Source organism: Pleuronectes platessa, chromosome 22 (assembly GCF_947347685.1).
Source record: "Pleuronectes platessa chromosome 22, fPlePla1.1, whole genome shotgun sequence".
In the NCBI taxonomy this organism is placed as follows: domain Eukaryota; kingdom Metazoa; phylum Chordata; class Actinopteri; order Pleuronectiformes; family Pleuronectidae; genus Pleuronectes; species Pleuronectes platessa.
This window is the reverse complement of record NC_070647.1, coordinates 4,590,540-4,603,969: the sequence shown is the minus strand read 5'-3', so window position 1 is coordinate 4,603,969 and position 13,430 is coordinate 4,590,540. Positions and strand designations below refer to the sequence as shown.

Genomic DNA, 13,430 nt, shown 5'->3' with positions numbered 1-13,430 from the left:
TGTCTCCATGGTCATTCAGTTTGACTCTTCAAAGCACATCGTACACCTGTTGTTACTTTGGAAGTATTGACTTAAACACTTTCGTACTTACTTTGTAGCCGGGACTGTCTGGGTCAGACTGCTGTATCATTTTTGTTTTGTTATATTGCATAATGTGTCAAAAAGGGATTGCTTATTGCTGCTGGTACTTGGGTGACTTATAGTTTATTTAAATTTGGGGAGATACAACATCAGATATCAAAGATAACCCAAAGGACTTCTTTTCATCGTGGGATTTGGTGTAGACAAACCTTATTCATTGTAGGTAGAAGAGAGGGTCATCAATGTCCATTATCTTGTATTTGTATTTGTTCTAATCTCAAAATTTCGATCTGTACTATTTATTTCACAAATAGAATTCACGTACACTTTGTCTCAAATCTGAGTACACTGTGTACACAGTATACTCACTGGTGTAGTGTGTTCATTCTGACAAGGTAATGGTGTCCCAAATCCCACATTGCCATTATGCACTCAACAGAAACAATGATTTAAATATGCCATGCAGCATTGGCAACAAGTATGTCCCTCTTGGCACAGACGACATGTTCTCATTCCTTTGCCTCCATTTACACAAATTTGGTGGTGACTCCCCTTCCACTATTTGGTCAGAAATGCAACTGTTGAGGGGGAGGAGGGTCCATTGTTGTGCTCTGCATATTGCCACTCTTGTCAGTGTGAACACACTATTGCAATAGGGAAATATGCAAGGGATTCCACTAACTGCTTAAGCATATTGAAGTTCAAGCTCATATTCATCCATAAAAATAATAGAAACTGATGTCAAGTTAGGACTGATAGAAATTAATGTTCTTTGTTTGACTGGGACATAACTGTGATTATTGATGATTGCTTTGATGTAAATTATATATGAATATATGTGTGTGTGTCTGTGTGTATATAGGAGTACTTAGGAATTAATACTTCAGGTATAAGTGCACAGGCATCAGATTTCCCAACTTCAAATGAGGAGTGGTCACTGTGTTTTTTTCTGGGGGGGGGTTTGAAAGAGATGCAGTGACTGACAGTGCTCAGAGGGTCCCAATCGTCTTGTCTGTGTCTAGATTTTTCAAGTCTTTCCTTCACTGCTGCTTGCATTCATAATGCATGGGCCATCCGGTGTTGACATGGACTCCATTACTGTGTTTGAGCCTTCTGACATTCCAGCCAGAGCTGGCAAAGAAAACACCAGCTGTTTGAACTGATCTGGTGGGCGTGGGGGATTAGGGACATGGAACTCTCTTCTTAAGGCCAGCAGCTGGTTGGGCTTACAAGCACCAGGGACTCCAAATTTTCCCTATTACATTCTCGGAGCTGCTGGAGTGCTCAGCTGTTCAGCTCCGGTCCAGAGCTACTTCCTGTGCGTGCTGTCAAAGGCCAAAAGGGAAATAGGACCTCAGTCAAATACAAATCCAGGTTGTATCTACATGTTGTTCTACATCGATGGCGGATCTAAGAGATTTGAACGCAAAAGTATTCTGCAAATATTAGTTGCATGACTTTTACAGGATTTATAAATCCTATTTGTGCACCACTCAATTAAATGTACCTTTGTAGGTTTATTTGCACATATTCACACTCAAGTACATGGCTAGTATTGTGAGTACAAATCATCATTTGCGCATTTGTGGATCTTGTGCATTTGCCAGTTAGGGTTGGGTGGGGGCCAAATCAAATGGTAAAAGGACTGTTTCTATTTAGAGCTTTTCCGACCATTCTCACATGGGCTCACTTGGACATTCTGTGGAGTTTTCATTCTGCAGGACAAACTCCGGAGAATGTCTGCAGGAATTGACTCAGACATTTGCGTTATCATATACAGGCCCCTCTGGATCATTTCAGGAGATTATCCATAGCTCAGTGCATGTATGAAAATCAGCTTGAGTCCAACTCAATACTTTTGTGCACCAATGGGAGTCTATCACAAATTTACAGTATTTATTTTCAATTTGATATTGTAATCGTCCAGTGACCGTCACGAGATCAGGCAACATGTGACTTTATCAGTGTAACCTTATCAATTTGTCAGAGCTAAATATTGAGCGTGACTTTGAAGCTTGATCGCTTAAAGTCTATGACCTACAGGAAAAGTGTTGTTTACTAAACTAAAGTTCAACATACACTACATGTACATGCCAACATTTTTAACTCATGATAGGTGAACATGACTGACATGTTGTACCATGGACCTCACTGGAAGTACACAAAGTACACAGAGAAGACAATGCTTTGCAGAGATGCTTTACTTTTGGCAAAATTGTGTTATAATACCGTAATCACACACCTTTGCAAACACTTCTGCTGATGCTACGGGTCAGTAGGTCACATGATGTCACTATAAAAGCTTATTCCGTCTGAACCGCGCAAATATTTCATTGTTCACATATTACAACACATCTCATTTATGAATCACCATGAAAGACATGAAGCATTAGTACGCACAAGGCCTAATAGTATTATTGTATTTTATTATTATTATTATACAATTAATTATACTTTCTCTGCATTCTTCATTGTGTGTATGAAGCTATTTTGGTGCTGGCTTTCTTTTCCACTTGAATCTTTACCTGCCAGGCCTAAATTCTCAGGATATTCTTTTTGGTCCACTGTGTGACGTTTTCTGTGAAATAAAACATTTGATGGTGGAACTGATTGTTGCCCATGATGACAGAAAGTGGAGAAACATCACTAACCTTGAGCCATCTTCTCTCTTGCAGCCACAGCAAGTCGTCCAGAAAAAGCCTGCTCAGGTAAGACACCCTATGGGTTGTGCATCGACAACTCCACACAAATGCAACACACACACACATACAGGATGAATTACATGTTGCCCTGTTTTATTCTTTATTTCAATATTTTGATGTTTTTACTTTAAATATATGGTGTTTACTAAAGGCTATAGAGGCCATATACTGATAAAGATGTCTTAGCTTTTCGCTGTGGATGTGTTTTGTGTTACGCTGGGAAGTTACGAAAAACCTCCTCCAAAATCTCACACAGGCACAAACCTACAAACACACACACTAGAATCTTGTCATGTTTCACCACTAACGTCGGAATTACACTAGCATTGCCTGTCAGTGCGTTTTTCGATCCATAACAAAGGGCATTTGTAGCATTTGGACATTTGGTTTATGATCTACAGAGATATGGTTAAGGCTTGGTTAGGTTTAGATGTGAAACCAACTTGATTTGTATTAAGGAAAATATAACGTTGGCAAGCTGACAGTGGCAAACAGTAAAAAAGACAGGCTCCTGTGTCAAAGTAAAGTTCCATGCTTTGTTGACCACCCAGCTAAGCTCTTCCCTTTTAAAAGAGGTTTTACAGCTTTGCTCCTGACACTTGAGTCACAACCGACTCCACCACCACAGGTCCTTATATTACCGCTTCTTTTTTCCCTATGTAAGTGGGTCTCACATTTTGGGTCTCTATTGTGTTTCTCAATCGGCCATATTGTAGGTTTAGGCAATGGAATGATGCTTCTCGGAGACCTGGAACATCCGTGTGCATGGCTGCTGAAGTGGCACCACACTAGTGCTGTCACTAGTACTCACGAAATCTTCAGGCCCCGATGAGAACTGTGGCAAAAGTCACGTCTTGTAAATACAGGAGGGGAGGGGGGGTGAAACGTGATGTGAGTTATCTCCGGTGCTCTTGGTGAGAAATTCCGAGGCCGGCTGCAGTTCTTCCACTTCTGCGCGTTCACATGGAGCAGATAATTAGATGTCGTTTTGTGTCATTGGTGCGAGCGCGCACATCAGAGGGCCCGCGAAAGCAGATTGGTAATAAGTGAGTGAAACATGACACAGGGACCTCCACCCCCTCCCCACCACCCAGCATTCTCTCACACTCCAGGAATCCGCCAGCCCCCCTCCTTTCGCTGGTGCGGGCCACCTCTTGGTGTGAATGCATAACTCGCCTCTGATTTGTGGCCGTGTGGGAACGGTGCTGAGGTAGTTGGGAGGTGCCGTGAGGCCCTGGGAGCTGCAAGCCATAAAAATGTCATTTAGCTCTCTCTGGCTTTGATAGGCTGCTTTATATCGGCCCCGGCAGCAGCAGCACCACCACCACCCCGCACGAAACCTCAAACCACTCTTATTCCAGTGCACAGTGTTGGGTGGGGTTAATGCATGACCCCGCCGGAAACTACAAACCTTGCACATGCAATGTGTCTCCTGATGAAGTTACAACTACTGCTGTAGCTACCAGGGCCTTGTTCTTTTCTGCTTCAAAATACTGTGCTAATGAACAAAGTGATTGGCAGAAGGGGGCGTTAAGAACCTGGAGTACTAAAATCGATTGATATAGACAAAATGAAGAGAATAAGGGCAGAACAGCATAAAGCCGTCCCTTTTCTTTCTACCCTCATTTCTGCTCAGCTCATCCCAGAGTGGCAGAATGGTAACCCTTTGGCTGGCAGTGCCGTCGGGACCCACTCAGTAGAGATGCTCCACAGTGCTCATAAGAGGAAAGAGGTGTGCTTCTCCCGCATTGGAGGACATAATAATAGTGTCTATATTCTACAGAGCCAAAATCCATTTAAGTCTTCTGGTGCTTTTCAGCGTAAAGCAGTTCACAGAGCATGTAAATCAGCAGTGAGCGCCCTCTCTCTTTATAAAGTAAAGGTTTGATCCCAAAGATCAATGCCAGGAACTGATCACAGATCTATTTGTGTCCAAATTCATTTATTTGGATCAGCACTAAATTGCTCACACTCAGTAGAAAGTAAATATCAGTAAATATCAGCTTCCTGAACATTTTAAAATCAAGGACCATTAATTATTCTTGGAGAAATCAATGTAAATCTCTCTTGTATTATTATAGAAAGTAATCAGTATTTAGTCCGCACCAAAAATCATTGTTTCTTCCTTGACCAACACCCCATCCTTCCTTTTTGTTGAATATGACTATAAAAACGGAGAGATTTGACTTGCAGTAGTTGCTCTGTTTGTATAGGGACTGACAGGACTTTGAATTACTTTATTTGAACTGTGACCTATGCAAAGCTCTGGTGGAGTCCAAGAATAAAAGAATAGAGCAGGGAATTAGCAGGAAAGGTTCCCTCCATGGAGGGTGAAAAGCAACTTTTTGCTGCCTCCCTGGTAGAAACCTCTTACCATACTTAATATTCATCAAATCCTGTAGAGCACAATGGGGTCCAAAAAGCCACCTTTCCACCAATGTCTGCCATGGCACCAAGATAAGATGTCAATGCCCTAACACGGCTGTACTGTCAGAACCTCTTACCCCAGTCTTCAAGGAGTCAGCGCTCAGCACTCGCTCAAACCGTTCAACACTTCAAGATGATGGGGCTGTAAGATAGGGTTCTGATTCTGATAGCTAAATGGCATGCGACAGCTGTGGGGAATACTATAGCTGTGTCTCAATTCAGGAATTGCATTCTTTGGAGGCTGCATTTGAAGACAGTGGGACACTGGAACAAGCCTTTCCCATTTCAAAAGCTCCCACAAATGTGGAGGACAAATGCTTCCTTCGATCCCAGAGAAACGAAGTCTATACAATGGACGGATCATTCTTTGACCACCCTATCCCACGATTCATTGCGCCTGGTTTCAAAGATGTAATGGCCGACTAGACGAGTTGTCCGATGCAGGCATCGACTCAACCGAACGGTACATATGTAAAAAAAAACAAGGGGCAGCAAAACGTTTTAGTCGTGTCCATACAGCTCTGTTGCTAGGCAGCATTACTTAGGGGTGGACAAGCTGTTGACTCTGATCATGGAAATCCTCCATAGATCAGACGGTCTCTCTTCATTTCAGCCTTTGCGGTCTAAGCAGCGCACAAAGACCACTTCCTTCATGGACCATGTCGACCACGGCCCCGATTTGGGACACAGCTTATATCAGTCATCAGGAAAGGGGTCAAAGTCATCGACCAGAAATCAGTGAATTGCTAGAGAATGACGAAGGAGGCCATTTGTATTCAACGCCTAAGTAAAGGTTGCAGCCCTGAGTGGGTACAGAGGGAATGGAAATATGCTAATAGAGGCAAAGTGATGCCAATTGGCTCCAGGCAACAGGGGTCGAGTCTATGTGAGTCTACTTAATGAGATCAGAGAGAAAGGAGAGTCAACAGAGAGATACAGGAGTCAAAACCTTGTTTGGAGGAGGTCGGGCTGGATTGGTCAAGAACGTGTGAATGTGTGATAGACCAAGAGTCCAAGTTGTTTAAGACAGGCTGTTCCTGTTCTTAGTAGTTGTGGAAGTCGTATAAGTTGTGTGCACCTCTTGCCTTTTAACCCTTCTCACCCTCTAGTGTCACCTGCAACAAGTGTCAACACTTTTGTCTATGACCTTGTGTAAACTCTGAACCTAAACCCAAACGTTGACCGTGAAGTGGCAGAAAAGGCTGATAGGGATTGTTTTGTAACAATGATGGTTAAAGGTCTTGCTTTTTGGCACTGACAAACATCACAGATTTAAAGAAGAGCTCCAGAGAGGATTGAGTCGGAAACATCTCAATGATGCTTTGACGGATCATTCTGGTAGTAGACCCCCTCACTATAGGTTGAATAAATTGGTGTTTTATCCACGGGCATCTCCAACCCCAAACCACCACCACCAACTCCCCCCCCTGCTCTCATTTGCCCTCGTCACACATGGTAGCATTTAGCGGAGCACTCAGGGCTGCAGTGTGTGACCACCAATGAACGGAGTCGGAGGTGCAGGGTCGGACAGGCTTCGGCAGCGGGCGTCTGCTGAATGGGTGCACCGCCACGGTCTGAGAGAGGAAGTGGGTTGTAAATTGTATCTCCGTTAGCCCTCCCCATCATAAAATGAAGCCATGTGGAAAATGAAATCCATTTCATCAGTGGAGGGAGGAGGAACATCCCTGCTTGTTGTCACAGTGGTCACCGTGCACTTAAAAAAAAGATCAAGCAACATTGTCTCTGGGGAAATGTAGGGATCGATCATTAACACTTGTTGCAGTGAGTTTATTCACAAATCCATTACCATAATGTCAACAATTATTATTATTAGATTTTATTGTATAACATTTAAAGTGAAAGGAAATCCATTCTTTAGAATATAGATTAAAATGATTGGGCCTCATTCACCAATAACCAAAAAGAATACGTCAGATTCATGACGCGTTCTTCACCTGCAGTATTGATTGCATCTGTGTTCTTAAATTGATGAATGCATTTTCAGCATCAATTGACTGAAATGCAACTTTGCATTATGGACTGTGAATGGCTGCCCCGTCAGTCTGGTGGTTCTCCATCAGGGACGACTCTGCCTTGTCATGCACACAACCGTTTCCTGTCAGGGGTTAACCATTGACTCGGTGACCATGGAGCAATTAGCTGCTCGATTAACCCTGTGAACAAGTCACTGAGCAGATGCGGTTATGGTCGTGCCTCATCTTTAGGTGAGAGGTTGAGCTACTTAAAAAAAAAAAGAAGAGTTTATAATGACATAGATTATTTTGTGTTCATCCACAGAAAGACGAAACAGAAGAAGAAACAGAAGAAGAAGAAGAGGAGGAGGCTGAAGAGAAGGACTAAGCTTCCACACCATCAAACCTCTACCTCAAATCAGCTGTCAGGTCTTTCTAAGGAGAAAGACTGCCTTGACCACTTATTTTTGCCTTTTTCCCAACATTATTCTACTTCAATTAGAGAATTTCCAATGTTAATCTTTCAGTTTTCAGCCTTTGCGTGCGTCCAAACTGATCGGTCACTGAACAGACGGAGATGTTCAGTATCTGTCTGCATCTCTAAATCCCTTTGATGCGTTTCTTTCACACAGGTCATTCAGAGCGCAGCAGCATCAGAAGCTCGTCTCCAGACATTCCGCCTGTCCAAATAGTCAGGCAGGCAGGGACACACACATCATCAGCAGATACAACAAACCTACACTCCTCAGTCAGAATCCTCAAAAAACAAACAGAAACCTCCATAATGAGTAAGTGTGGCCCACACCCCGACAGTGGGGGTTTGCGGTCCCTCAGACACATCATCATCTCCAAATGACAATGAGCATTAGCAGACCCCATCACATCCCCCATCATCGTTGACTGGTTCTCCAGACGTCAGTAGAAAAGTAACTGGGGCAGTCTGGTTTTGTCATACATGGGATGAAAGAACAAATGTCTGCTGTTCCCATACAGCAGTGTTGGCTCTAAAACAAAAGGAGCGACCTCGACCTTCCCTCTCAACACCCAAACCAAACTGGTGTTAAGCCACCAAGGACAGGGAGACACAGAGATAGGTCCTCAGGGCAGTGGCTTATCCCTCCGGTTGGGTTAAGGCCATTTTGACAAAAGTTTGCTCAAGTTGTTAGCATTAACTCAGATTTAGTTTGACATCCCCATAGGATCCCCAAATACCATCTTTATATCTCACAAATACACCATCTTCCTGTATGTTTCCTGCAGCCCCCACTACAATATTCATCATGGGACGTTCTTAATCCTGTCCAGGTGAATTCTACTAATGTATTTGCTCAAAAATACAAACAATGTGTCCACGCTTGAAAGTCTAAGATCTTAAACATCAATTTAGCAGCGAATATAGATCACAGGTTAGTAATGCATCAGGCTTTTCAGTCAACTAAAAGTCTCACTACCTCTAATCAGTGCAGCTTTAAATGATAGTTGTGATAGCCAGTTCAAGGCTGACAAAATACAACCCTTGAGGCTAACAAATGATTATAACTCCTTTTATCTTGCACAAAGCAAAAATATGATTCATTCAAGTGGCAGTTTCCCGCCAAGGTGCAACCACACCTGGCTTTGTATGGGAATAAGAGAAGGCACGATTGGTTTATGGCATGTTACGTCCAATACATGCCCCCATGGTTAATTAAGAGACTGAGTACAGCCTAGACCAGAGCCCTTTATGTCTCCCATTTATTTGAAAGGTAAACATTGCATTGAGTTTTATAAGAGGTAACCAAGATTGCAAGCTATTGATAACATCAAGAGGAAAGAGTCAGTTTTCAGTTGAGCCTGGTAGACCAGTACATCAGAGCACTACAAGAGCCCTGCTTTGTTTTCCCTGTTCTTGGTGGACTTAACAAACTCTTTTATTCGTCTAGAAAATAACAGAATGACTCTTCACATCCTGTCAATACCTTGAACCAAGCTCAGACTACTGTTTTTTTTTTTTTTTTCCAGATTTACATTAACACACATATGTACATAGCATCACTCAGTTTGTTGTTTGCGCAACATAGCTTTAAAATCTTGATTCCATCGTTGATGTCACACTGCAAAGAAAAGCCCCAGGCTTGGAGAAAAATAAAAAAAACCTCAAGAAAAACCACAAGAACAAACCACACATTACCTCTCGACACACTTGATACCTGGATTCAGCGGCAGTGTGACACTGAACGTCTCATCTCGCACTGTAACCCTAGGGAGCCTCGGGTTTGAGGAAACCCGATGGCGTGCCAGCGCTCTCTGGTCACTGATATGCAATATCTTCTCATGACTTCCAACTACCTCTGACTCAGCACAACCAGCTCATGAACGCTTTTGCTCAGTACAAACAAAAACCGACGCCGGCGGGTGGCAGGGGGCGTTTTCCGATATTTGATAACCTGTTGTGACATTATACCGTACATTGAAGCGAGGTCATGCCAGTGGTGCTTGTCAGGAGGGGAAATGGCAATTTGTCCTCAACTGTTTTTGTTTGAATCAGTCAGGTAAACATAACATAATCCACAAAGAGGCAAACGTCAAATACAACAGAGTCATGTGGGTCAACATTTAAAGGAACACTCTGTTTTTTCTTCGGCCTGACAAGTGCTTTCACACAAAGTGAGTAGAAAGTCCGAAAATTCTGATAAAATGACGTAACAATATGACTGACATGTAACTTTCTGGCGTTATGGTCAAAAGTGTGACAATAAGTTACGTTGAAAAAAAGAATTTTCTTTTAATTTGTTGACAGACTCAAAAGCCGGCTCTCCAACATTTGAAGTTTCCATCATGCTTCAAATGTGAGTCACACTTTTTATCATAGTTTTAGCTTCAGCTTTGGTTGTTTAACACGAAAATTCTGAATGAATATGAAATCTATTGTTGAATTTATTATAAATGTAATGTTTACCAATTAACCTTCAATGGTGACTTCAAGATGCAGTCTTTAGAGTTTGTCTCATCCACTCTCGTACCTGACGTTTCCTTCTGCCTATAGATAAAAACATTTTTTTTTAAATACTGAAAACACGAACGCAGCTAATACCGATATATAAGTACTGTTTTATTTTTCTCTCTCACCTCAATGTTAATTTGTGTCTAAACATTTTAATGAAACAAAACTTTGCAAACTGGGACCTCTGTTCGACAAAGTGTTAACTTGAATTTATTTTGTACCGATTTACACAGTGGTTTAATACGGATCAAGAGTATGTATACATGATACATGATATAGCTTCAGATGTCTTTCTTTGGTTTGAATAGTTGTCTCTCCTGAGATATGTGTACTACCTATATATGTACAGTACCTCAAATAGACCGATAAAAATGGACTCATCAGTTGACAAATACCTACCTCCAGTCTTGAAAAGGAACGATTTTGCCGGTTTACTTTCAGTGTGAGTTACCTTGACGTGTGATATGATCTATATCAGGATTACAGAAGCTCCTTACTTAACAAGTGGTGTATCGGATCTTTCAAGTCTTCAAAATCTCAGTACATGTGGATCCTCAACCTTAAAGTGACCTTCAGGTTTATAACAGATATGTTTGGATTCTGTATATTTCATTCATGAATATGTTTTTCTTGTTTTTAATTAGTAGATATCAATATACTTGATTAGCGGTGTTGTGTACTTCACACAAATGTGATTTTCTTGTCTTGTTATGTGGTTAAACCAGATGTATATGGAATTGCTTTTCACTTAGTGATAGATTATATTTTCACCTGTCATCATGGCGACCTTTTTGAAACGTTAACATGGTATTTTTGAATGTGGCCAGAGGTAGAACCTCAGAGGAGCTGCGGCCTGTGGTGAACTCTCTCTAAACCAACCACCTGCACAGTGTTGTGGACTGTTAAGGAGCCTTCAGTCAAATTTCCTTTCACTCTGATCACTGTGTGTACTTATTCGTCACAAACAGTCAATATAACAACATTGCTGACACTCTGTAAGTACAGTGTGTTTCTGTGATAGTGCGACAGTACAGCGTCTGGCCTCATTCCGCCTCTTTCATGTTTTTCCTTGAATTGCCATGGCCATGGTCGGAGGCTGATTGGCTGAGGCCCGGGCCGCACCGCTTACCTCACTCATGCGTGTTGGCCGCGGGACCTCTTGATTTTCTTATTACCACCCATATAAACAAGCTAGAGCGGCCACACAGCTGGCGTGTAACAGGCATGGTGTCCCCCCTATTTTTCATTAGTGAAGAAGTAGACAGTAAGTAGCCGCCTCTTTGAGATCCGAGATAAAAATTACATTTATAATAAAATCATAATAAATGTATTCTTGATGGCCATTATCCAAGAAGTACAAAGATAGGGCTGGCTAGTATAAATAAGGCTTGAAAAAACTGAACTTGAGTAAATTAGGAGGGACTATATATGCATCAATGATGACAAAACCAAGAAAGATTTGTGTTGCCTTCAATAACTAAATCACAGAATCCAAACACTGTGCCGGTGACACTGTTTCCAACGACGCAAACAGTCTAAATAGAGAGAGTCCTGTTGAGGCAGGTTTATCAGCTTTTAACAAAAGGCTTTGACACAGACAGGCTTCATCATATTAACATTTCATCATTAAATAGCAAGTGGTATCATTATGTGATCTGTAGGTATCTGGGTACAAATCATTTTCAAGCTTTTTAAAGGGAAACGACAGACAGTGATACGAATTCTTGGATCCACTCGTGCAAAAATGTATGGTGTTCTTTCTTGGTCCATGTCTCATCCAAGTTTTGTGGAAATCCATTAAGAGGACGTTGCAAAAAATCCTACTGACAAACAAAGGTGAGCAGCTCGAGGCTCATTCTGACCTTTTGAGAGCAAACCCGGGCTGTGGTACCACCGTTTGTACTCTTGTTCCTCAGAGTCTTACATCACTAAGTTACGTCATGGTCAGGAAGCGGCCAGAGAATTCAGCTGAACTGATTTTTCATATTGAGCCACCTAATCTGACATCCTATGCCATCAAGGATTTGTGTGATAGTGTGTGCAGCTCAAAAATGGCAACTTAGGCTGTAGTTTCTCTCCTGCACTCACAATGCAGGGTATCCAGATACAGATCACGTGGTAATACCAGATGTAAAAGGCATCTACGGAGCTCAACCAGCTCCAGGTTTTGAGCTCTTCATTTCCCCTCAGAGATGTGGACTTGATTTCAGTGGAGTATAAAACACCAGCTCATGTTCTCTGGCAGAATGACTGTAGAAGCCTCCGTTGTTGAGCCCTCAGCTCCGGGAGTCGATCTTTTTTGCTTCATGATATCATGTTCTAGTACAATCAAATACACATTACTACCTCCAGAAAGGCCTGCTTTTACCTCGTTTTCAACCTTAAATACTGTTTAAAAAATGCAGGTGTCTGAGAGCGTATGGAGAACATCTTAACATTTTATATCTATATATATATACATATATATAGTTTATTTTTGTGGAGGATGCATTTTGTAAGACTGCTTTTTTCTCTGCCTCTCAGTCACCGTTAGGTAAGACTGGACATTTACACTTTGAAAAGGAATTTTCTTACTTTATACAATGTTATGTAGTTAGCCTGTGGGGTGGGCGGAGAGATGTCCCAGCTCCCCGTCTGCCTCGCTCCTTGTGTATCGTTTCAAACGTCTTCTTCAGTGTCTAACTTTTATCGCTTCCTCTATCCACCTAATATTACTGTCTTGACTTCACTACAGATTTTGCTTGCTTCCTAAACAAAGTCTTTATAGATATTCACTGTGTTTTATTCAGCACAATAAAATGTATGGCATCCATAACAGATGTGTGAGTCGTTTTTATTTCCATTACCATGCAGCTGAATCTTGAACTTTGTTGTTGTGTATAAGCTTAGCTACTGTTTAAGGTTTCAGGCTCCATTCTGAGTATTTTTTCACAATAAAACATTATCAAGGTCATATAGCTTTTGTGAGCGCATTTCAGACATATATTTTAAACCAGCTGGGAGCAATGCGTCAGTGTATAAATCATATTTATTAAACTTAACATAAATGTTGTCAGTGTCCTTCACTGTAGTAATGTGCGTATTCAACATGATATTTCTCTATTATGAGTCTAAAAGCTACATCTCTCATGTGCTGCCACTGTATCCAGCAGGGAGAACGACACTCTAGGTAGAGGTAGGGTGCTGGAGGTAGACAGCACTTTTCCTGACAAACTAAAAAGAAGATTAAAATAATTGCTAATACATCAAGAAAAATATGATCAG

General features: G+C 41.7%; 1 protein-coding gene across 1 annotated transcript in view; it reads left to right on the top strand.

Annotated features, from left to right (window-relative positions):
- hmga2 (high mobility group AT-hook 2) overlaps window positions 1-12,967 on the top strand; it is a 36,749-nt gene extending 23,782 nt beyond the window's left edge. The window contains exons 4-5 of the mRNA XM_053415430.1: window positions 2,757-2,789; window positions 7,509-12,967. Of these exons, the coding sequence (XP_053271405.1) occupies window positions 2,757-2,789; window positions 7,509-7,571 (96 nt within the window). The 3' untranslated portion in view covers window positions 7,572-12,967. The remainder of the gene's footprint in view (window positions 1-2,756; window positions 2,790-7,508) is intronic.
- The last annotated feature ends 463 nt before the right edge of the window (window positions 12,968-13,430 follow it).